Raw genomic sequence first — 23,771 nt, forward strand, 5'->3', positions numbered from 1 at the left:
AACTTGAGATTTTACTTTTTCTTATTAATCTTAGAAGTGGATTTTACAAGAATTTACCCATAAAGTAAAATGGTAAAGGCAAATAGAAAGCTAAAACAAAACCAAATTTCATACTTAGTCTTCGTGGGTCGAAAGTTATTTGTGAGAATTATGTGAAAACATCATTTTAACAATTTGTCTCTTAATATTAGTTTTCACCATGTTTTTCAATAGAAGCATTTGAATACTTCAATTTTCTTTTCTCTTTTATTTTTCATAACTTAGGCTATTATGATGTAACTATTATTATTATTATGACGGTAAATAGTAAAACTTTGAAAATGTTTAAGAAAATATAGAATTTAAAGTTTTATTTTTGGCCATTAGCAACTAAAATATTTATAAATGTAAATCTTTTCTTGGTTTGAATATTTGTTAAGATTTAATTCTTCTTACATATTTTAAGAATTAATTAATGTTTTAAAATTTAGCAACAAATATATATCTATATCAATAGTTCGATCACATTATAAATTTTTATGAATGATTTCAGTTCAATAACCTTATAAATAATTGATTGAGTAAGTGTTATAATGTTAATTATTTTATAGTAAATCATAAAAAAAAAATTAGAGAACAATTATGAGTGAAACTAATTATTTATTTATATTGGAATTGCTACAACGGAAGGAAATTGAAAGCAAAAGCAAAGCAGAATAATGTACTTTCTGCTGCATTATTTTCAAAAATAAAAAATAGCAAAAGAATAAAATCCTATCCCTAGCTTAGCTAGCTAGCTATCCGTTCTAAAATAAAAAAGAGGAAATCCAATCAATACTTGACGGGAAAGGAAGGTTGCATCGCCATTCCACATACACCTTGTGGGTTTCGTGTTCCTCGTTGCATCTTCATGTAACCATTCATTCCCCATTGAGTTCCATATTGGTTTCTTATTATCCAATAATCTCCCTCTTCATCACTTCCATACCCAACTACCACTACCGTGTGGTCAATTCTATATCCGCAAAAGCTATCTTCTCTAAGCATTCCCTGCAAATAATTATCATTTTTTCTTTTAATTATATATGTTGCACCAAATTATAATTAACAACAACAAAATTAACTACACTTGCCTCCCCGTAAAATCTAAAATCACTCCCACTTGAAGCTACCGACACTGCTACCGGTTGGTGTGCCACTGCTTTCATCAAAGCATACTCGTTGTTTTGAGGTACACACTCATATCCATCAATTGTTACTCTCTCACTGTTAGGCTATTAGTGAAATATCAAACACAATACACATAATTATATTATGATCAATAATGCACTCATATAATAAATTTAGATAGTTTAATTAGAATTATATTGGTTTAAACTCACTCCTCGTCTACGACAATATCCATTTCCTGCAAAATATGGATAGTTTTCCTCAATTGTGATTCCACCATTTTGCATTATGAACTCAAATGCAGAGTCATAATTTCCTCCACGACAACCACCGACCTTATAATCACAATCCACCACTTCTTGCTCTGATAGAGATACTAATTCATTTGTTCTTATTTGGTGAATAGATTCCACGGCAGCCACAGCTGCAAACGCCCAACAACTTCCTGTCGAACATATAACACATAATTATTAGAAGGCATTAGTAACTATTAGCTAGAAGGCATTAGGCTTTAGAAAGATTATAAATGAAATTAAATTAATTACCACAACGGCCTTGATTTTTTATGGCATTCACAGCTCCTCTTTGCCTCCAATCGATTGAAGATGGGATATTCATTGCTCGTTCATACATAAATCCACCAACACGATTGGCATGTAAGCTGTTGTAGTGAGTAATGTTGGAACCGTACATCATACTAAACTCATCATCAGACAAATCAGCAAACTGGTTAAGTCGCAATTTTAATGATTTTCCCATGTGGTTCACTCTAAACACATGTTTTGCATTATCTTGAAAGATCTTGAAACGTTTGTGCATCTCATGTGCATTTCTTGAGATTCTATGGTGGCTACTCCATCTTTTGTAGAGTTGCATGAGACTTCTTTCAGATTCAAAATCCTTTCCTTCCAACTCAAAGCTCTCACACAAATGAGACGTGAAAGCAATCAAAACAACGAAAACAATAAGAAATTTCATCATGGTCATGGTGGGAAGATTTGAATAATAGGATGAATTGATGGTTGGCAAAGCAAGTTTAAGGCAACTTATATAGACCTTTGCTCAACCGTATAATCACTTCTTCCCCTTAAAATCGGTTTAGTTATAGAGATTTTTCTTGATTATAGGATGCTTAGTTAAGATTTACTCATTAATTTTTATTTTTTAATGGTTGAACGGTTATTCTTTTACTTCTTATTTAAAAAATAATATGACCATTCTTAAAACGATTATCCTAGTAAAAAATATTTTTAAAAACAATTGGTTATATATATAGTACAATAATTAATGATTTATATTCTCACTTTATTTAGTTGAAATTTGTGTCCGTTAATTCAATTTAAATCTTAACTACTTAAATTTTAGATTTATAAGAAAAAATTATATTTTATTGTTAATAAATTTTAGATTTATAAGAAGAAAAAAAGAGTTTAGATTTTATTGTTCAGAATAAATGACTTAGTTTTTTAAAGGCGAAAATAAAAATGAAAAGAAGTTTGTTTAAAAAAAACATTATTTGGTTTAGTTAATAACTCACCAATATATATTCATTATAGCACAAAAGTATATCTCCATTATAACACAAAAGGTATAGGATGAAGTGAGTTTAGTAGGTGAATTTTAAGTTTGCATTATTAGTATAGTTTTACCATTTGTATGGTCTTGTGATGGAAATATTAACATTTTTTTATTATTTTTATGTTCATAATTCTAACTTTTTCAATTTTTTAAAAATAACATTTTATATTACTTAAATTTTATTTTTAAAAGGGTTATTATTTATATACAGAGTTGAATAAAGTAAACTATATTTTAAAAGTTTGAGATATTAAAATAGATTATAAATTTTTTTTTCAATTATTTTTAAAATGATTTCAATTGATTTAATTGTTTGTTTTGTGATCTGAAGTAGAGTGTGTGATGAGAAGGTTGGAATCTAAGAATAAATGGAAACGTTTTAAAATTAAATGTTGTTGACATTATTAATTATCCAGTTCTAGGATTCGGAATTCAGGTGTCTAACAAGTTTACCAAATTAATGGATAGACATTTTGCAATGGCAAAGTTATCTATTGGAAAACTTGGACATCAACAAAGCTTTTCACGTATGAAAAGATGATGTTGCAAGTGGTGTTGTGCTCACACAGTGGTATAAAAAGATCCCAAGATCATATGTGTATATACACACACTGTGGCAAACGAAAGATCAAGAGTGGTGGGTACAATATAGCTACATGGCAAGTTCGAGAACAAGTTCAAGTGATTCTCCTCATGTCATGTATCTAATATATCTTATCATGGCTGAGTGGTCATTATCCTATCTATTCTCTTATCATCCATTCACAAGGAAACAATTATATTTGACTCATAATGAATATGTCAAAATCCCAGATGTAGGACATCAAGAGACCTTTTAATCAGACAAATATACCTTAGATGATTCCGACGGCCATAGGGGGAGTGCTATGCGTGGGTAAAGATGTCCACGCCTAATAAAGACATCTTTACTAACTGATATGCATTCTTACAGAATCCACTATACATTCTTACAGTAAAAACATAGCGTCCTCCAAGTAAAATTGAAGCCTTTCTGGATGCTGCATGCATGCAGACCAAAGGGGAGCAAATATAAAAATTAAAATTGCATAGCCAGCCACTGCAGGTAATTACTAATGACTAGTACCTATAGACAAGCTTCCATTATGAGTAAGAATGATGTGTAGTAGGTTGTATTTAAGCTTATTCCGTTTCTTATATTCTTAAAGAAACTTCTGAAAGATGGATTATCCCACCTAAAAAGATCATTTTTTAACTACAATTTTTTTAACTGCTTTTAATTGTTAATACTTTTATTTTTCAAAATTTATATTAGATTTTTTTTCATCTAAAATCATATTAAAAAGTATTTTTTTTTAGTATTAATTCTTCCCAAGGCACTTGAAGAAAATTTGAGTCTGTCCAAAAGCATTTTTTTCCACAAGTTATCCCAAAGACACTGTTAATATCAGATTAAACATGTAAAACTACGTTAAATCTTGCAGGGACATATGCTAGCGTCCTTGATTTCTGTGTTGGGAGGTGTGAGTGTTGTAAGTATCCTGCATTGATATTTTTTTCATGTTTAAAATGAGTTCAGTACTATTGCATTTTATTTGTGTCATTGATTGTTTCTTATTAGTAATTTTGTATGATTTTTACGAAAAAGTGTATTTACTTACCTTCATATAAACCCGGCTAAACGTGTGTAATTTTTTTTCTACTTATTATGTAATGTTTATAAAATGGAAGAAGTTTTTCTATTTGTAGAACATACGTTTAAGTGTCATTTGTGTCATTATTGATGATGCTCCAACGAGTCAGGCAAGGTTGAATATACATTAATGGATACGAAGTGCCACTCCATTTAGGAATATCTTTTGAATGATTTACACAATGCTTTCATTTCGATTTATAGTCCTTGTAAACTATGATGAATGTGTATAATTTATCATCATATGTTTTATTTTCGTTGTTCAGATATTTGCGAGGATTCATAGCAATATAGCTTCAGCGGTGAGGTGGAACGAGGAGAACGCTCATCTGCTTGATAGACAGCTCGGAAGTAACCCATGAGCTCAGATTTGTAGGCAATTGGGACCATCGTCCTGCGGAAGCGGAGTTATATCGCTCGCTGATGGGTAAAGTGTCATCGAAATCCATGAATATTGCTAGGAAAACAAACAATCGGAACTAGAAAAGTTGAGGAGAGATGAAGAATCAGAGATAAAGAATCGTGAAGAGTTCCATGAGTAAGATTCTGATTGTGCTTCCACTTTCCATTGTAGTTCAGTTCACTCCTCCGAGACTACACAGCGTACAGTACGAAGAAACCATCCTCAAACATCACATTTTTTAATAATCCTCTCTCTTACATGATCCTCAAAATCACATTTTTGTTCTACTAGTTATTCCGGTTTGCTTTCCGACATCCCTACTCAAATGGTCAAACCACATGTTCCAACAATGTGTTTGTCTTTGACAAATTTGTTGTCATCGTCAGCCACGACTGCAAAACTCAATGAATATAAGAAACAACTCCACAAATTGAAGCATAAGAGAGCACAAGTAGGTATATAATGACAAAAATATAATATATGTAACTCATCTAAGTTCCTTACTAATACATCCAGTGGGAATGCAACTTTTAGGCCAAGGTGCATGGAAAAAAGTTGCAAACCACGTGGTGAACCCATGAAACGTCTCAACAACAAGGAGAGTCAAATTGTGTATATAAGTAATGATAATAATTACTTTCTAGTTTAAATCATAACTTGATTCTTAGAAATGAAATATTATTCTATTTTTAAATCATAACTTGATTCTTAGAAATGAAATAAAAATTTATTAACTTAAATGATTCCTCTGAACTTAAATTATTTGGCATTCGTACAATCCTAACTTCTCTTATAAATTATTTGGCATTCATGCAAAAATAATTAGTAAATCCTAATTTTATTCTTTTAAAATAACCCACACGCACATGACTACTATATTCTAATCATTCAAAATATAATTATAAAAAAAAATTATTTCCTTTGTCCAGTCTACCTTATATTAAAATTAAACAAATTTATATTTTGTAGAAATTTTAAAAGATAAAAATAATTAATTTGGAGAAAACAAATGTACACAAATATATTGATTTGCAACAATAACATTCAAATTCACTTGCAAATATATAATGCATTGTTGCTCAAGGGCTCTGTTGTCGATGGAAGTGAGATGTTTATGCATGCACCTCCACCAACAATAAGGATCATAGCTAGGTGTTGATATTTGTTAAGATTTAATTCTTCTCACATATTTTAAGAATTAATTAATATTTTAAAAATTAGCAACAAACATATTCTATATCAATTTTGAGAATATCAATTTTGATTTTTTTAAAAAAATTGGGTGCTCTAATTTGTAGTTGGATCACATTATTATTAAATGAACATTTTTTTCACTGATTTTAGAGCACCCAATTTTATAGTAAATCATAAGAACAATTAGAATACGAGAGAAACTAATTATTTATTTATATTGGAATTGCTAACACGGAAGAAAAAAAAAGCAAAAAAAAAAAAATGCAAAAGCAGAATGAAATTAAAAAAAAAATGCAAAAGCAGAATGAAATTTACCAAATGTAGCAAAAGCAAAAGCTAGCTACCCGCGTCCTAAAATAAAAAAGAGAAAATCAATACTTGACGGGAAAGGAAGGTTGCATTGCCATTCCACATACACCTTGTGGGTTTCGTGTTCCTCGTTGCATCTTCATATAACCATTCATTCCCCATTGAGTTCCATATTGGTTTCTTATTATCCAATAATCTCCCTCTTCATCACTTCCATACCCAACTACCACTACCGTGTGGTCAATTCTATATCCGCAAAAGCTACCTTCTCTAAGCATTCCCTGCAAATAATTCATTTTTTCTTTTAATTATATATGTTGCACCAAATTATAATTAACAACCACAAAATTAACTACACTTGCCTCCCCATAAAATCTAAAATCACTTCCACTTGAAGCTACCGACACTGCTACCGGTTGGTGTGCCACTGCCTTCATCAAAGCATACTCGTTGTTTTGAGGTACACGCTCATATCCATCAATTGTTACTCTCTCGCTGTTAGGCTATTAGTGAAATATCAAACACAATACACATAATTATATTATAATCAATAATGCACTCATATAATAAATTTAGATAGTTTAATTAGAATTATATTGGTTTAAACTCACTCCTCGTCTACGACAATATCCGTTTCCTGCAAAATATGGATAGTTTTCCTCAATTGTGATTCCACCATTTTGCATTATGAACTCAAATGCAGAGTTATAATCTCCTCCACGACAACCACCGACTTTATAATCACAATCCACCACTTCTTGCTCTGATAGAGATACTAACTCATTTGTTTTTATTTGGTGAATAGATTCCACAGCGGCCACAGCTGCAAATGCCCAACAACTTCGTGTTGAACAACACATAATTATTAGTAACAACACATAATTATTAGTTAGAAGGCATTAGACTTTAGAAAGATTATAAATGAAAATAAATTAATTACCACATAGGCCTTAGACTTTAGAAAGATTATAAATGAAAATAAATTAATTACCACATAGGCCTTGGTTTTTTATGGCATTCACAGCTCCTTTTTCCCTCCAGTCGATTGAAAATGGAATATTCATTGCTCGTTCATACATAAATCCACCAACACGACCACCAGCCTTGGCATGTAAGTTGTTGTAGTGAGTAATGTTGGAACCGTACATCATACTAAACTCATCATCAGACAAATCAGCAAACTGGTTAAGTCGCAATTTTAATGATTTTCCCATGTGGTTCACTTTGAACACACGTTTTGCATTATCTTGGAAGATCTTGAAACGTTTGTGCATCTCATGTGCATTCCTTGAGATTCTATGGTGGCTACTCCATCTCTTATAGAGTTGCATTAGACTTTTTTCAGATTCGAAATCTTTTCTCTCTAAATCAAAGCCCTCACATAGGTGAGAAGCGAAAGCAATCAAAACAACGAAAACAATAAGAAATTTCATCATAGTCATGGACAGAAGACTTGAATAATAGGATGAATTGATTGTTGAAAAAGCAAGTTTAAGGCAACTTATATAGGCCTCTACTCAACCGTATAGTCACCTTCTTCTCCTTAAAATGGGTTTGGTTATAGAGATTTTTCTTGATTATAGGATACTTAGTTAAGATTTATTCATTAGTTTTTATGTTTCGATTGTGAACAGTTATTATTTTACTTTTTTATTTAAAAAATAATATGACCATTCTCATTCCAATTATAATTGTTATGATTATCAGTTTATTGCTTTGGAATTTGGGTAGGTTAATTCGATTTAAATCTTAACTGCATAAATTTTAGATTTATAAGGAAAAAAAAGTAGATTTTATTGTTAATAAATTTTAGATTTATAACCAAAAAAAAGTTAGGATTTATTGTCGAGAAGAAGTTACTTAGGTTTTTTTAAAAGGGAAAATAAAAATAAAAAAAGGTTTAAAGTGAAAAAAAAACCTATTTGTTTTTATTTGGTTGAGTTAGTAACTCACTGATTGTTTATCCATTATAACATAAAGAAGTGATTTTAGTAGTTTGCATTATTTGTATAGTTTTACCATTTGTATGATCTTAGTTATGAAAATATTAACATTATTTTTTAATTATTATTTTTATATTCATAAATCTAACTTTTTCAATCTTTTAAAAATAACCTTTTATATTACTGTAAATTTTATTTTTAAAAGGGTTATTATGAAAGTAAACGAAAAAATGGTAAGTGAAACTATTTTAGAAAAAATTATATTTTAAAAGTTTGAGATATTAAAATAGAATATAAATTTTCTTTTTTCAATTTAATTTTAAAATGACGTCAATTGATTTAATTGTTTGTTATCAGAAATAGAGAGTGTGATGAGAAAGTTGGAAATTAAGAATAAATGGAAACCTTTTAAAATTCAATGTCGTTGACAATATGTAATGCTCAAGCCTAGGATTTAGAATCGTGACAACTCATTCGAATGTCGACCTAATAAGACTGATATACACAACATAATCGCATCAACTTTACATGGCAAGCTAAGAGAACATGGGATTGAAGAAATTGTTGTATCTAACCTTACAAGGAAAAGAAAGGTTGATATTAGAGACGTAGAGATGTTTTTATTGAGTTACAGTCATGTTCTCATGCTCTTGCAATAGAGGAGAATATAAGACTCTCCAAGTGAGAGTAAACAGATACCAATAGAAGAGCATGAGGATATAAAGATAGTCTGATATCCCAGAATATAAACACATAATCATTGTGAGGAATGGTATCAAAGCGAAATAAAACATCATAGACCCAAATTCCAAATTATAGTCTGGCGTTGAGCGTTGTTGTTATAAGTTTAAAACTCATATATAGTTAAAGTTATCACACTAAATATCAATAATCATCTTCAAGATAATAGGATATTTATTACCTATTTTACTCCTTATTTTTAAAAAACTAATATGGTTTTTTTTAAAACAATTTATCCTACTAAAAATATACTTTTAAAAATAATTGCTTAAGAAAAAAAAAAAAGTTAGATTTTATTATTGTTTGACTTTACTTTTTTAAAAAATTAATACTTTTTTAAATGGAAAAATAAAAATAAAAATAAAAAAGTTTGAAAATGAAAAAAATCAAATTAGTTGTTTTTATTTCATTTGGTAATTAATAACTCATATTTATTTGTTTTTATTTCATTTGGTAATTAATAACTCATATTTATCCATGCTAAACATGAAGGTACACAAAAAAGTATAGGGTGAAGTAATATTGGATTCTTGGTATAGTTTTAATGATTTTAGTAATGAAAATATTACTGTTATGTTTTTTATTTTATGTAGGACAGGATCTTTTATACTCATAATTCTAACCTTTTCATTTAAAAGTTAACATTTTATATTATTTAAAATTTATTTTTAAAACTATTAGTACTTATTTACAAGGTATAAAGTGAAACTATTTTAGAAAAAAATTAGTGTTAATGTTTCAAACTTTTAAAATTAGAACGTAATTTTTTATTTTTTTTAATTTGTTTTTAAAACGGTGACAATGGTCTCTTGTATGATTATTGCGCAACATTGTTTTATATTATGAAATATACGTTGAAAATAAGGAGTGTAAGTTAAAATCTTGTGTTGAAAAATATTTCAAAATTAAATGTAGTTGACGATTAAGTCTATTATTATTACAAATTTAAAACATATTTACAAAATTAAAGACCAGTCCAGTCCAGTCTCATCTAAGTATATTGAATCTCATGAGACCAAATTTGCTAAATCTTTCATTTGAATATTGAATATTTATATCGGATGCAACTTTTAGCAAAAGTGAATAAAAGACTGACTATTCACGATATCACCCTCTAGGATGCAAACACGTCTCTACACGATATAACAAAATTTCATATTACATTTATAAAAGACCATAGTATAAACTTATGTTAATGTCTACCAATGCATCTATAATATAATCTAAAATTTTACTTAGTTAATTATGTTATATATAAATAATAATAATCACTAAATAATGCCCTATAGCACCACACAAAAATATTTTCATATGTTTGGTAAACTTGGTGTTCATGGGCCAGGCTAGGCCAGGCCGGTCTTTTCGATAATGATGCATGTTTTGATAATGGAAAATAAGAACAACTTGTTTTTCCTCATTCTTCTAGTTCTTCTTAGTCTTCTAATTCTTCTGAGTCTTCTAGTTCTTCTCTTCAGACTCTACGACTTCACATAATTTTGATCAAAATCAAGATGCTTCGAGTATAGATTATCATGAGATGCGGCTGCACCTTTTATTCATGTAATTGGATAAATAATGTAGGGTTGGAGCAACCAGATCATCAATTTATTATTATTGAAAACAGTGATTGGATAAATAATGTTTGTTTTTTTTGTGTAATTATGAAACAACCCAAATGGGCAATAAACAATCTTCTAATAATTCTATTTTTTTCATTTTTCATTTTTATTTTAAAAATGGCTAGTATTTATATCCAATCGTAACCACGAAACTAAACTAGAAATGTTATCGAAACTATTTCGTATATATTTAGGGTTAATATTTCAAATTTTAAAAATTAGAAATATTAAAATAGAAATATGATTTTTCTTTTTTTTTTTCAATTTATTTTTAAAATAATGGTGTTACTCAATTTAATTGTGTTGTTTTGTGATCACCAACCATTATTTTGTATTATGAAAAATAATTTGGAAATAGAGACTTTATTCAATTTATTTTTAAAATAATGGTGTTACTCGATTTAATTGTGTTGTTTTGTGATCACCAACCATTATTTTGTATTATGAAAAATAATTTGGAAATAGAGACTTTAGTGAGAAAGTTGAATCTCTCAAAGACTTTCGTGTATTGAAAAACATTTTAAAATTACCACAAAAACTAATTAATGTTTAATATTTGTTGATAGTTTAGATTTCACCTAAATTTTATTATATTTTAATTAATCATGTAGATTATTTTTGGTACGGATTGATGTACTTATTTTATCATGTGTAGCTATGAAATCTACTAAAATGCTTGGTTGTATTGATTTTAATATGCACAACTTAAAATGCTATTACATGACTTTATTGTAATAAGCATGTTATGGAGATGTTTGAATATATATATATATCGAATTGGTTTTGGAAATGCAATAGGTTTATAAATAAGTATTAATAACTTATCCTCTCACGTTTGTTATAATTAGTATTTATTCCTTTGATTTGAAAAAGGGTAAGCTCAATATTTTGGAATCAAGCAGATCGAAATGCAAACAAGACGAACACTAACATATTAGGTTGAACACTTCGATTCTCTTCTCATTTTCAAAGCATTTAGCAAACCACAGTTACACCTTGGAACAAAAGTAAACATGTACTCATTACACTTCAAAAACGTCTATTTCACCCATCAATCTGGATTCTCATTCCCCAATCATTATCACTAAACTTAACAAGAACATTAAAAATAATAATAATAGTAATAATAACCAAATTTTGCACAGCCTAATTAGTTAGTCTCATGAACAGATTGGTAGAGCCTTTGGTTCAAATGTTTAACATAAGTCACTTGAGAAACGCTTAATAAGTTTTTTCCTTCCAAAATTGCTCAAAGAAAAAGTAATTTTCTTAAAAAACGTTGTAGCAAAGGCATCATCCAAAAACCACATGGGAGTATTTGGAACATTTCAAAACAATAATATTGAATAAATTGCAAATAGATTACAACATCCAACTCTAGGAAGCTCGCCATCATATAAAAGTAAAAACTCTAGTTTTATCTCTTCCCAATTACACAATGCATTACAAAAAGATGCGGCGAAGAGAATAGACCTTAGAACGCGTCAAAATTAGTTGTCGTGAAGAGCCTTCATCAAATGAAGTCTGTTGAAACTCTGTCCAGCAACCCTGAAATATTTCATTGCACACAAAGTTATTATTCAACTCTTCCGAAATTGAGAAAACACGTTAGCTTCTACAAGATATCACAAGGAGTGGAAAATTATTTTTGGAGAATAAGATCAGTAGGCAGCAGCGCTGTACCCATTAATTTGATTGCAGTAGTTTGCTATTTGATTTGTTATGAGATAGCTATCCAAACGTGATGGCTCGGGGAGTGGTTTAAAGATGGGGTTTGTAGGATCCTCCTCAGGGAGAGGCTCTTCACCTGCAGCCTTCCTCGTCATGTTTTCGGCTCTACAAAACAGATACCAGATATGGATGAACTTGGACGATAAGCAAATGTATCTTACAACAAGATTCCGCATTGTGATTGTAAGGAATTACAATGCCAGCCAAATGTAACCAAAACATTCATGTGAAAAACCAAGAAAGAATTACCTTCTCTTTTGAAGCCATGATTGTTGCTGAGCTTGCTGACGGGTCAGGCTCCGATAGTAAAATTGGAACTGAACAAAAAAGATTCATTTATAGTGTGCCACAACAAATCATAAAACAGAAATTAAAGAAAGGATGAATCATAATATGCACATAAAGACTTCAACAGAAGACACGAACCTTCTGTTGCTCGACTGACAAATCATCCATACATTCAATCAGAAATTCCACATTCCTCTCCATAAATGGATTGGTTGAAAGTTGCAAGCGGTCATAATCACACTGCAACAGTGATAATCCAATCAATAAAAAAAAACGGAATGATAAAATTTAGATCACCTATGTTGATGACAGCACCCACAAGTTACGTTTTACCTGGGTGACAGGAGAGTCAGATTCAAGCTCCGTCATAAAGGCACTAATGAGGGCAGAATTTGAAACTTTGATCTGAACGAAACAAGAAACAAGAAACGTGGCAGTGATTATGTTATATTGTCTGCTTAAAAAATCTCAAAACCTATAATGACTTTCAACCAATCATTAGAGTATAGTCCAAAGGAGGAAATAGGGTCCAAGGAGCTTACAGGTATTTCCTCAAAAATATCCACCCACGATAAGTTCTTCTCCCTCAATCTGTTGCATAGTGACAAAAGTTTCCAATAAATAACTTGACTTAAAAGAATAATAGCAATAAGCTTACATACTTCTCTCCAGTAAAGCTGTTGGTGCGGTAAAGTTCCATAAAAGAATCTGAAAGTTTCAATGCTTTAAGAGCTAAGACGCCTTGATTAGACCTTGATGGGTCATAAATTATGCAGACGCACCGCCTAATATTTTCCTGCAAGTTTATGTTAACTGTCAATAAAAATGCCCTAAAATATAAATGCAAATAAGAAAAGCTTCTAATGATGAAGATATAACACATAAAGATCTTTAAAAGTTTTGAGGGCCCAACTTCTGAGTTCGAGAATGGAAACAGATTTTTATTGATTATCAAATAATAGAAAAAGTCATTACAAGAATTCTATGAAGAAAAATATAAAAGTAGAGAATGACTAAACCAATACCTGATAATTCATAAACGTCTCAATCAGCTCTACAGTCTGATATGAACCTAAGAAGGTTGACTGGTACCTGAATATGATTAATCAAAATGTCAACCAATCCAAATGAATAATGAGAAGAAATTAGTTTCAGCCTATTTATCAATAATGCCAATCAAGTAAGCAGAAGAGCTCACCAAGATGACATTGTCAGTTAATAATTAACTTCCATTGTGGAGCACAAAAAACAGTACACTTCTTTTACATTCATGAACCCAACCAAAAGAAAAGCCAAATGAAGTATCAAGTCTACATTTAAATACCTCAAATTCGCAAAAGTATGTCTTTATCCAAACCAAATTAACCAAGGCTAACCAAAGTGCCGGGGTAAAGTTTTACATCCTTATATTACCCAATTAATAATGCCAAGTTTTCCATAAATATGCACTATCATAAAACTAAGCTTACCATCCAACAGTGTTGTTGTCAACATTGACTTCTCTCAAGCATCTCATCATTTCAAGCTGGTAATTAGCACCATCGGCTTCAATCTCCTCATCCTCCTCCCGAGTCTAACAGATTCATGTTAATTAATTAAAAAGAAATTAAACTAGAAAAAAAAAACTGAACCATTAAACAACATAAAAAAAAAAATAAGCCGCCTCATCATACCGGGAAGGGAAAGCAATTAGTGACTTCAAGAACACTACCAACATCTAGCCCAAGAAGTTGACCGGTCACAAGAGCTGGTGAAAACTCCTTACAATGCTTGATTATCTTCAATATAACCTATAGGAGAAGATACAAAATGTTTTAACCTAAATACAGACACGATAGGAATGATGCAGAACATATACAACAACAATTATAAATCCAAACTGGAAGTCTCACTAATTATCAATTTTCAAATATAAGTACGACCGGGCGTGAAAACTTCTCAACGTAACCACTAAAAGAACAACGAACAGAAAAAGAATCTCAAATGACCTTCCGAATCGAACGAGACGCAAAATAAGAAAAGGGATAAGAGAAATTTACCAATCCTTCAATCTGAACAACACGAAGAGGGGAAGCAACCTCTTCCGTAGCAGCAACCTGCAGAAAAGATCTAGCCATCGCTGCAGCAGCAACAAAAACGAATTCATCAACAGCGAAGCGAAAAGACGTCAGAATCAAACTCGCAAATCAAAATTCAAAATGGACAAACGAAGAGGTAGAGAAAAATGAAAGAGGTTGTACGTACAGTTTGCCATGATTAAGGATTCGATGGAAGGAAGAAGTGAATTGAATCGCAGAAGCAGCTACGTACGTGGGTGTTTGGGAGGAGCAAAAGTGAAGGAGAGTTTTGTTTGAATAAACCCTACCCGCGGCGGCACTGTCCGGTGATGGGAAAGAGGAGCAACGATACGTCTCCGATTATGGGCCGAAGTATATCAAATAATCGGCCCAAATAAAAATAAAAACAAAAATATCAGCTTTAGAGCTTCTATTTTTAAAAAAAAGGTAAATTCACACAATAATTAAACATATAACAACTATATTCCAAATATTGATTTACAAGTTATAAGATAGTTTTTGTTAGAGTTATAAAATGACTATCAATTAATACTATAATCTCTAAATATTTTTATTTGTAATCTCGATAACAAGCTGGGAAGTCATAATTTGTAGTCCCCTAAAAATTAATTTTTTGTTAATTTATTCGACATCCAAATATTTTAGGGTTGGATAATAAAAATCAAAATCAAGGATATTATAACTTATCCGTAAGTCCTAAGAGCTGATTTAATTTAATTTAATAGTCATACAAGTTGGAATGAAATTTGGGGTCATTTTTGTAATTTGACCAAAAATTAAGGGAAGAAAAGGGTTCTATAAAATGAGATTCATAGGGGAAAAAAACCCTAACAAGGTTCTCTGGGAAAAAAAATCATTGGCTGCTGGGAGCTTTGGGGGATCGGAATTCGATCCTCCGATCGTTAATTCCTTGCAGATTATGAGAATCTGACAATGAAAAAAGACATCTCAGAAAGCCAGTTCCTCATTTCTCCCATGGGTTCTTGGCTCGCTATGATGTCTACATTTTCTACTCGTTTGAGCTCCACCATCCTCCTCTCTGCCTCCAAATCTTCTTTTTTTTTGTCTCTTGATTTAGGGTTTATGGAACCTAGATGCTGTACTTACTGTTTTGTTTTCGTCGTTTTTTGATTCAGATTCCGAGTTTTCAACGAAATTTGGTTTATTTTTCGTGTTTTTTGTTTTAAATGGTAGACTTCTCACTTCTTGTTCAAGTTACTTTTATATGTTCATGTTGACATAGACGAATTATCAACGTCCTAATAATAATTGAAATAACCCAAATGCGAAAAAAATATAAAAACTTTGCCTCTGGGTTATTTCTTCTCAATATGAATATAATTGAGTGATATAGTATCAATTAATTGAAATTAAATACCATGGTAATTATCGTTAAATAAAAATAATAAAATAAACATCTCTTCCAAGCTATGTTTCTTTGTCTGGTGTGCAAGAAGTTCTGAAGAAGGTACTCAAAGTTGCTTGAAAAATTGGTGTGGCTTTGGGCTTCGAGAAGTAGCTCTCCAAGTTGACAAAATGGTTACTCAAATCTGAAGCCATTTAAAGAGATATCAACACTAAGAAATTGCACCATGATCTGTGAGAATGTGGGTGGAGGATCTTCAACATCTTGTTTACGATGATCTGTTGGATGAGCTTGTTTATGAAGATCTTCGACGCAAAGTGGGAACAGAGAAAATAAAGAAAAAGGTTCACAGTTTCTTTCATCTTCCCATAATAATCCATTTTTGGTTTGTAGAAATATGACCTAAAGAATGAAGGACACTACTGAAACTATGTGTAAACGTTACCATGAGTCAAGTCCTTTAGGCTTGATTGCTATGGTTAGGGAGGAATGCATTGAAACACATGGGAATGTTGATATAATTAAGCAGATTCGAGAGACAACATCAAATCTTAATTTTGATGAAGTTATGATAGGAAGAGAAGTGGAAGTTTCAAACATAGTGAAGTTGGTGATTGAATTTAGCAAAGAACATCAAATATCCATCATACCCATTGTGGGTATGCGTGGGTTGGGGAATACAACTTTGGCCTTCAATCATGAGCCGGTTAAAGGTCATTTTGATGAAACTATATGGCTATGTGTGTGGCTGAACATGAAAACACCTCGCAATCTTGTTACTTGAATAAGAAGCATTGTGGCGAATTTGCGAGGAAATCTAGTGGTGATACTTTTAACTTTTGAAGTGATAGTAAGAGTCCAAGAAATGGGATACAAGCTGAAATTGATTTGCCATACTTTGATGAATGATACATGAAAAAATTATTTGATTTGATTAAAAAAAAAGTAAAAGATATATTTGATTGGATGGATATTCATGAAAAGAGACAAATTAAGTTGTTAAAATACAAATTAAAAAGGTGGGACAACAACATGGTGGGATCAATTGTCATAAAAAAAAGGAGGAAAATTGGCAAGAAGGGAATAAAAGATTGAGAAAAAAGAAAATGAGGAAGATGTTTGAAGCAAAGAGTCTTGTTTAACAATTATGAATAAATATTGGATTAACCATATCAACATTCCAATCAATAAACTCAAACTATTAATATAATTAACCATTTGTATAATTAAAAACTCATTAACCCATAAGCTTCTTTTGGGAGTTGTCTCATCCGGCAAACTTGTTGGGCAACTAATATAAACTTATACTATCAGTCTGATCTTTCGTGAAATTTTTTTGAAGAGCATAGTTTAACAATTGACATGACCATTTTTTGTAAGTCAATGATTGGACCCATTGCCGAAATTGTTGTAGTGAAAGAAACGTTTCTCCCAAGTAATTTGCATATAGAGAATTGGTATCACTTATGAGAGTAGCGTAGGCCTGCAATTTGCATATACATAATTCCATAAAATCCAAAACTTCCTTTGAAGAGCACCAATTACCTCAGATTCTCTCTTCCATTTTCCATTCCTCGATTCCTGATTGCCTTCAACCCTCACTTCCCACTCACAACTACCTCACTATTCAGTGCTCCAATGGCGGTTGCCTCCGCCACTCCCCCTTTTTCCCCTCCATTTCTCTCCTCCCCTCGCCATCGCCATCGCCGTCCTGATGCAATTTCCTTCCGACCCTTTTCAATTTCGACCCCCAATTGCCTTCAGCAACTTCCCCTTTCTCTCAATTCCTTCCACATTTTCCGACGTCCTCGATTGGTCGCCGAGGCTTCTATTGGAGACAGGGAGAGTGGTGGGTCGACCTCTGTCTCCGACGACGAGGGCTTTGTCGGCGAGGACGCTGCTGCTTTTGATCTTTCCGAGCAGAAATTGACTTCGTGGGTTTATTTCACTGTGATTTTGGGGGTTGTTCTGTTCGTGTTGAATGTTGTTTGGATTGATAACTCTGCTGGGGGTGTTGGGAAGGCCTTTCTGGATGCTGTTTCTGGAATTTCGGATAGTCATGAGGTTCACTTTTTTTGTGTTACTTCGTTTTGTTTAATTTGATTCACATTTGGAGATGAAGCCTGTATAGAAATAGTTCCATTGCCATAGAAGCAGTGTTCATAGTAATTCTGCTGTTTTATAGTTTATATATAGTGTTTCTCTCAGATGGTTTGTACGTGTTGGGTTCGTTGCTAAGACTTTTAGAAAGTTCAATTTTGTCCTTAATTTTAGTAAACTTCTAATGAATATGTAGAAGTTCTAAAATTGTATTCATTTGTAGCATTTTTGGGCTGTCTTGTGATATAGGAATATTTCCAATTCAGTTAGTAAAATATGTACATAACTCACAGATTTTGATAGAAAAATCAATCTTGATACATAAAGGATTGTATTGAAACTACGATCTTATTTGAACGAGATCTGTTTTGTAGGTTGTATATCTCTGTCCTTGAGTTCTAAAGGATTGTATTGAAACTGATTAAGGTCTTGTATGTCTGCTGTATATGAATGATTGGGGTGGATGAACATGGCATAAGGATTATATTGCTCATGGTTTAATGTTGAATTTTGGAAACTCACTTGATTATTTGATTATGAATCTAAGTCTTGAAACTTTCTTCCGTAGGTTGTGATGTTGCTCCTCATATTCATTTTTGCCATTGTCCATAGTGGTTTGGCCAGTCTCCGAGATCAGGGCGAGAAGCTTGTCGGGGAACGAGCTTTTCGGGTTTTGTTTGCTGGAGTTTCTCTGCCATTGGCTGTTAGCACTGTGGTAGGTACCTTACCGCTTCTTTTCCCTTGAACTTGATGCAGTAAATGCAATGTTCTTGAAGTTACCTCAGTACCTTTTATTCATTCAAGTTTTCCGAATGCACACGCATATTGACTTGTTTACACTAAGGAATTATATTCAGGTGTATTTCATTAACCATCGATACGATGGAGTACAGTTATGGCAGCTCCAAAGTGTTCCCCTACTGCATCAACTTGTGTGGCTTAGCTCGTTTGTCTCCTTCATCTTTCTCTATCCTTCAACTTTTAATCTGCTGGAGGTTGCAGCAGTTGATAAACCAAAAATGCACCTTTGGGAAACAGGCATCATTAGAATAACTAGACATCCACAGGTTTGTTCGTGTTTCATTATCTTCAATGTTCATTTCATTTCATTATAATATCCGGGTTCTATTGTTGAGTAGTACTTGGGTGCAGTCTAGGTTGCACCATGTCCATGAGATGACTGTCAATTAAAAATGAAAAAAAATAGAACATAAGACAATCGTTTTTAAAAAGTAAATTTGCTACATGGCAGCTTGTGATTTGCACTTGGGTGGGTTGCACAAGATAGTTGCATCCTAGGATGCTCCCAACTATTTTTCTTTATTAGTGCTAGTTTGCTGGCTTCGACTTGAATTCATCGATGAACTTGAGTTTTAATTTTGTGTACCACTTGAAATACACGTCTCATAGACAAATTTCTTATGTCAAGTGTCCTCAAATAGTAGGGTTGAACAATAAATTAGCCAAATGAAAGCTTAGAAACCATAATATAGGATTTAAAACCAAACTGTATATTGCATTAGACGAGTTTTTTCAGAAGTCACATTTGGTCTTCTAGAATAACACGAGAGAAGATGAAATCCAATTTCGTCCCTCTCTGTTTCCTGATAAAATGTTGATACTTCATGAGGGGAGGTTAAAAAAGACCACCAACCATGAAAAGTCAAACTGACCTGGCAAATCTTGGTTTTCTTTTAAGATGGTTGGACAGGTGATATGGTGTCTTGCTCATACAATCTGGATTGGGAACTCTGTTGCAGTAGCAGCTTCCATTGGTTTGATAGGACATCATCTGTTTGGCGTATGGAACGGAGACAGGAGGCTAGCCAAGCGATATGGGGCAGATTTTGAAGCCGTGAAAAGCCGAACAAGCATCATCCCATTCGCTGCCATTGTGGATGGTCGTCAAAAGTTGCCCGACGATTACTACAAGGAGTTCCTTCGCTTGCCATATCTATCAATCACTGCACTAACAATAGGAGCTTACCTTGCTCACCCTCTTATGCAAGCTGCTAGTTTCAGGCTTCATTGGTAACTCCATTTCTATGCAGCTAACTCTCCTGTTGTATCATAAATACTCAAATGTATTTCATTTGTTGTATAAACCAAAGCATAGAGCATACAGAAATGTGAGGCTATAGTCATAGCCTTTTTTATTACAAAGTTATGAAATAAAAATCATTCAACCTTATAAAACTATAAAAATGCCCTTCAAGAAAAATTATTCGTTGGGCCTTAAAATATGCTTAACTCGAATAACAACTGGATGTAACAAACGGTTGGATGTAGATTAAATAATTTCTTTGTTCTTATTAACTAAAGGATATACATATAACAATCTATATCCATTGGTGAAAATTTGTCAATTACATTCTAATGGCTTCAACCAATAATCTCAATCCTTTTTCTAATACACTCACCAATCACTTTTTCTGTATATATATGTATATATGTATAGTTTTCTTTAAGAAAAACTAATCTAAACAAGAATAGTGGGATCAAAAGTAACAGTGTTGAAATTTGAATTTCAATGGCGGAAATTGATGGATAGCTAAATAATTATTTAGCTATATATATATATATTTGTTAATTTTGCTATATTTAAAAACAATCCATTAAAATTAGATAAAATCACTATTGATTTGTACAAGTATATTACAAATATGAATTTCATCAATATTTTCATAAAATTAAAACTATCAATATTTGAGCAATAAATATTTTAATTTGTTTGAACAACATAAAATATTGTTTAAACACTAAATATTTACTTGATAATTTAAACCTTAAGCACGATCAATCAAACTTCTAACTTGGAGTTTGGTTTAAAATAAGAAATAAAAGAGGAGAGGAAATGGAAGGACGAGGAGAGGGTCCGTAATTTCTCTTAAACTGACACTGAACACAACCACTCATTCCCTCTCACCTTTTCCCTTCTTCTCGCCGGCGATCTTCTTCCCCATCAACCTCCGGCCTCCACGCCCGCAAAGCTTCAAGATTCCCTCACCCGTTTCTCCATCATGCACTTTCTGTTCTAGGGTTCCTTTCCTTTCCTTTCCTTTCCTTTCCCCTCTTCTCTGTTTCCTGGTGAGTGACTTCACTGATTCTCCTCTCATTGTTTTGTTTGTTTCTCTCCACAATGCCTTGCTTTCTGCCAACGTTAAATGGTCCCCATGTTCGTAACGCTCTTTTAGAAGTACGTTTTCGGGTCTAATTCGTTATCAGGTCTCGCTTTACTATGCCCAATTTTGCGGAATGGAATGTTATCCAATTTTGTCTCTTTTTTAATTTTATTCTCATTTCTCTTGGGCAATGTGCGTCTGTTGTGGGATGGGAAATGTTGATAAAACCTTCTCCCGGTAGTTTTATGTCTTGGAATTTCAATCTTTTCTTCATTTCTTGTAACTTTTGATGGGTTGTTGAGATAGAACATTGAGGCATTTGATATTTGCGGATCTGCTCTGTATAATTCACTCATATAGTTCGTTTACTCTTTCCTGCTGTTTCCATTGACTTGTATACTTTTGTAGGTGATTAATGGACTGCCAATCTAGTCACACATTTGATTCAGATGAAAGTGATATTGATATTCAGACTGAAATTTATGAGAAGGGTGGGAGTATAGACGATATTCGTAATGACTTGGATTTTTGCTTGCGTGACGATGATAAGGTAGCAGAACAATCTGTTGTTGATTTGCCTATGGATGGAGTAGAACCATACATAGGTATGGAGTTCAGTTCTAGAGATGAAGCTAGAGAATTCTATGTTAATTATGGTAGGCGTGTTGGATTCACCGTTCGAATACATCATAATCGTCGTTCCCGTGTAAACAATCAGGTGATTGGTCAGGATTTTGTCTGCTCAAAAGAAGGATTTCGTGCTAAGAAGTATGTATGCAGAAAAGACAGGATACTTCCAGCACCACCAATTACTCGAGAGGGATGTCAAGCAATGATGAGATTGGCTTTAAGGGATGGAGGGAAGTGGGCTGTCACTAAATTTGTTAAAGATCATAATCATCTGTTACTGAGTCCTAGTAAAGTCCCATGGAAAGGATCTGGAAAAAACTTGAGCGAGGTATGTTTTAGGCTTGTTTGTTTTAATAACTAATATACTCTCCCATATGCATTTCTATGGATTATTGCCTGTCTTGTTATAATTCAGGGTGTATTGGTTTTGTTTCCTATCTTGTTGGTTATCAAACTTGCTTTATCATGACCTTACTTGAACAAGATTTGTCAATAATTTGTACAACTATGTCCTTGAGTTCAAGCTTTGCTTTGTCAGTTTGCATTAGAAAACTATTAAATCATCAAACCCTAGAATCGAACTTTTGGTTTGACAATTGTCTTTTGTGTAGAAAGAAAAGGCATTGAGGACCTTGTGGTTCTTACTTCTTTTTTCCAACATGCTTGATGGGGTACCTTGAATTGGATTTTTCTTTGAAATTCAGTTGTTGTCATCGCTACTACAGCTGCGAGATTTAGAATGAATAATTGAAATTCTAGTTTGTGTTCCTTTCCCTTTAAGTGGTAGAGTTTCTTTTATCATCAATTTTATGTTGTGTATTCTATAATACTGCCATTGTCACTTGTCGGTTGGTTAATGTAATATAAAATATCAACTTTAGGGTCAACATTTTATCAATGATTTTACATCTAACATATTTCGTGTCGAGAGGAAGCCATCTCTAGTCTATTCCCATGGTTTTGCCATAGTTTGACAGCACTATTCATTCATCTAATTGTCTAGCCAAAACCATCTTTTTCTTAAATGGATCTTCAGTTTATGTTTCTATATCAATATGATTATCTGGCATGCACCCAAACGTGTTTATTATTCTACCTTTTGACTAAATTGGTAAGAGTTAACCTTCCAGCTTTTCAGTTTGAATGGTTATGATTCTTCATTTTCTTCATATCTGGAATTCTTATTTGAAAGCATTAATGTAACCATTCTCTTGAAGCTTTTAGCTTTTATCATCTTTTATCATCTTTTATCATCTTTTATCATCTTTAGCTTTTCATCCTGCGCTTGTTCTTTCGCAGGATGAAAAGGATAAGCGGATTCGAGAGTTATCTCTGGAGTTGTACAATGAGAGGCAGAAATATAAGAGAAAATGTGCTGCATATGAAGAACAATTGAAAACAATTTGGAAGGAGTTGGAAATGCACACAGAATGTATATCAAACAAAGTTGCAGAAGTAGTAAAAAGCATTAGAGAAGTTGAGGAGGAAGAAGAATCAAAAGGTTCGAATGAAAGGTGGATTTAAATTATCATAACTGCACTAACTTATCATATATTATTATATCTTAGGTATGGGTTTTTGGTATCCAAAATTTAACTCTCATTTGTAGATGGATAATGACTTCTTTGAGAAGCATTTTAGTGTATAAAGTATTTATCCATATGGCATGCTGCTTGAAATCTGGAAACTTGTGTGACCTGGCAATGACGTGGATTTTGTCATACTAGATAATAGATATAAACGTATCTATTAAAAGGAGACAAAAGGTATCTTTGGTGACATTCTTTTTGCCGTCTGTTGTTTTTCTTTAATTCTTTTTCTCATTCATGCTTTTCAAATGGAAATGAA

General features: G+C 32.3%; 5 protein-coding genes across 7 annotated transcripts; 2 read left to right on the forward strand and 3 right to left on the reverse strand.

The window, feature by feature from the left end:
• Window positions 1-622: 622 nt before the first annotated feature.
• On the reverse strand, window positions 623-2,156 carry LOC105435340 (ervatamin-B). Its single transcript, XM_031884614.1, has 4 exons — window positions 1,695-2,156; window positions 1,362-1,594; window positions 1,113-1,253; window positions 623-1,029 (listed from the first exon to the last, which is right to left on the reverse strand). The coding sequence occupies exons 1-4, from the start codon at window positions 2,134-2,136 to the stop codon at window positions 811-813; spliced, it is 1,035 nt and encodes a 344-aa protein (XP_031740474.1). The 5' UTR covers window positions 2,137-2,156; the 3' UTR covers window positions 623-810.
• Window positions 2,157-6,245: 4,089 nt separating this feature from the next.
• LOC101218022 (ervatamin-B) lies at window positions 6,246-7,763 on the reverse strand. The gene is made up of 4 exons (XM_031884643.1): window positions 7,297-7,763; window positions 6,917-7,149; window positions 6,668-6,808; window positions 6,246-6,586 (listed from the first exon to the last, which is right to left on the reverse strand). Exons 1-4 carry the CDS (start codon window positions 7,745-7,747, stop codon window positions 6,368-6,370), a joined length of 1,044 nt encoding a protein of 347 aa, XP_031740503.1. The 5' UTR covers window positions 7,748-7,763; the 3' UTR covers window positions 6,246-6,367.
• Window positions 7,764-11,853: 4,090 nt separating this feature from the next.
• On the reverse strand, window positions 11,854-15,058 carry LOC101211860 (eukaryotic translation initiation factor 3 subunit H). The gene is made up of 12 exons (XM_004152054.2): window positions 14,872-15,058; window positions 14,667-14,746; window positions 14,301-14,417; window positions 14,097-14,200; window positions 13,653-13,719; window positions 13,290-13,423; window positions 13,170-13,218; window positions 12,961-13,032; window positions 12,766-12,867; window positions 12,589-12,656; window positions 12,292-12,444; window positions 11,854-12,156 (listed from the first exon to the last, which is right to left on the reverse strand). Exons 1-12 carry the CDS (start codon window positions 14,879-14,881, stop codon window positions 12,099-12,101), a joined length of 1,014 nt encoding a protein of 337 aa, XP_004152102.1. The 5' UTR covers window positions 14,882-15,058; the 3' UTR covers window positions 11,854-12,098.
• Window positions 15,059-17,519: 2,461 nt separating this feature from the next.
• On the forward strand, window positions 17,520-20,376 carry LOC101211624 (15-cis-zeta-carotene isomerase, chloroplastic). Of its 2 annotated transcripts, none has more exons than XM_031884245.1 (4): window positions 17,520-18,135; window positions 18,740-18,886; window positions 19,065-19,238; window positions 19,871-20,376. In XM_031884245.1, the coding sequence occupies exons 1-4, from the start codon at window positions 17,710-17,712 to the stop codon at window positions 20,204-20,206; spliced, it is 1,083 nt and encodes a 360-aa protein (XP_031740105.1). In that variant the 5' UTR covers window positions 17,520-17,709; the 3' UTR covers window positions 20,207-20,376. The 2 variants fall into 2 exon arrangements, with proteins under 2 accessions (XP_031740105.1, XP_004152101.1); XM_004152053.3 differs by having other exon boundaries at window positions 17,526-18,135; window positions 19,029-19,238.
• Window positions 20,377-21,017: 641 nt separating this feature from the next.
• Window positions 21,018-23,681, forward strand: LOC101211375 (protein FAR1-RELATED SEQUENCE 5). Of its 2 annotated transcripts, none has more exons than XM_031883744.1 (3): window positions 21,018-21,367; window positions 21,702-22,251; window positions 23,223-23,681. In XM_031883744.1, the coding sequence occupies exons 2-3, from the start codon at window positions 21,709-21,711 to the stop codon at window positions 23,445-23,447; spliced, it is 768 nt and encodes a 255-aa protein (XP_031739604.1). In that variant the 5' UTR covers window positions 21,018-21,367; window positions 21,702-21,708; the 3' UTR covers window positions 23,448-23,681. The 2 variants fall into 2 exon arrangements, with proteins under 2 accessions (XP_031739604.1, XP_004152100.1); XM_004152052.3 differs by having other exon boundaries at window positions 21,018-21,258.
• Window positions 23,682-23,771: the final 90 nt, after the last annotated feature.

This window comes from Cucumis sativus, chromosome 4, assembly GCF_000004075.3.
Source record: "Cucumis sativus cultivar 9930 chromosome 4, Cucumber_9930_V3, whole genome shotgun sequence".
In the NCBI taxonomy this organism is placed as follows: domain Eukaryota; kingdom Viridiplantae; phylum Streptophyta; class Magnoliopsida; order Cucurbitales; family Cucurbitaceae; genus Cucumis; species Cucumis sativus.

Coding starts and splice junctions, on each gene's coding strand:
- LOC105435340 (XM_031884614.1), bottom strand. CDS start 2,136: ATGACCATGATGAAATTTCTTATTGTTTTCGTTGTTTTGATTGCTTTC. Junction 1,595..1,694: donor AAAAAATCAAGGCCGTTGTG/GTAATTAATTTA, acceptor TATGTTCGACAG/GAAGTTGTTGGGCGTTTGCA. Junction 1,030..1,112: donor ATTTTAGATTTTACGGGGAG/GCAAGTGTAGTT, acceptor AATTATTTGCAG/GGAATGCTTAGAGAAGATAG.
- LOC101218022 (XM_031884643.1), bottom strand. CDS start 7,747: ATGACTATGATGAAATTTCTTATTGTTTTCGTTGTTTTGATTGCTTTC. Junction 7,150..7,296: donor AAAAAACCAAGGCCTATGTG/GTAATTAATTTA, acceptor GTTGTTCAACAC/GAAGTTGTTGGGCATTTGCA. Junction 6,587..6,667: donor ATTTTAGATTTTATGGGGAG/GCAAGTGTAGTT, acceptor AATTATTTGCAG/GGAATGCTTAGAGAAGGTAG.
- LOC101211860 (XM_004152054.2), bottom strand. Junction 13,424..13,652: donor AGACGTTTATGAATTATCAG/GTATTGGTTTAG, acceptor ATAAACTTGCAG/GAAAATATTAGGCGGTGCGT. Junction 12,445..12,588: donor TCATGGCTTCAAAAGAGAAG/GTAATTCTTTCT, acceptor TCTGTTTTGTAG/AGCCGAAAACATGACGAGGA.
- LOC101211624 (XM_004152053.3), top strand. CDS start 17,710: ATGGCGGTTGCCTCCGCCACTCCCCCTTTTTCCCCTCCATTTCTCTCC. Junction 18,136..18,739: donor GAATTTCGGATAGTCATGAG/GTTCACTTTTTT, acceptor TTTCTTCCGTAG/GTTGTGATGTTGCTCCTCAT. Junction 19,239..19,870: donor GAATAACTAGACATCCACAG/GTTTGTTCGTGT, acceptor TTTTCTTTTAAG/ATGGTTGGACAGGTGATATG.
- LOC101211375 (XM_031883744.1), top strand. CDS start 21,709: ATGGACTGCCAATCTAGTCACACATTTGATTCAGATGAAAGTGATATT. Junction 22,252..23,222: donor CTGGAAAAAACTTGAGCGAG/GTATGTTTTAGG, acceptor GTTCTTTCGCAG/GATGAAAAGGATAAGCGGAT.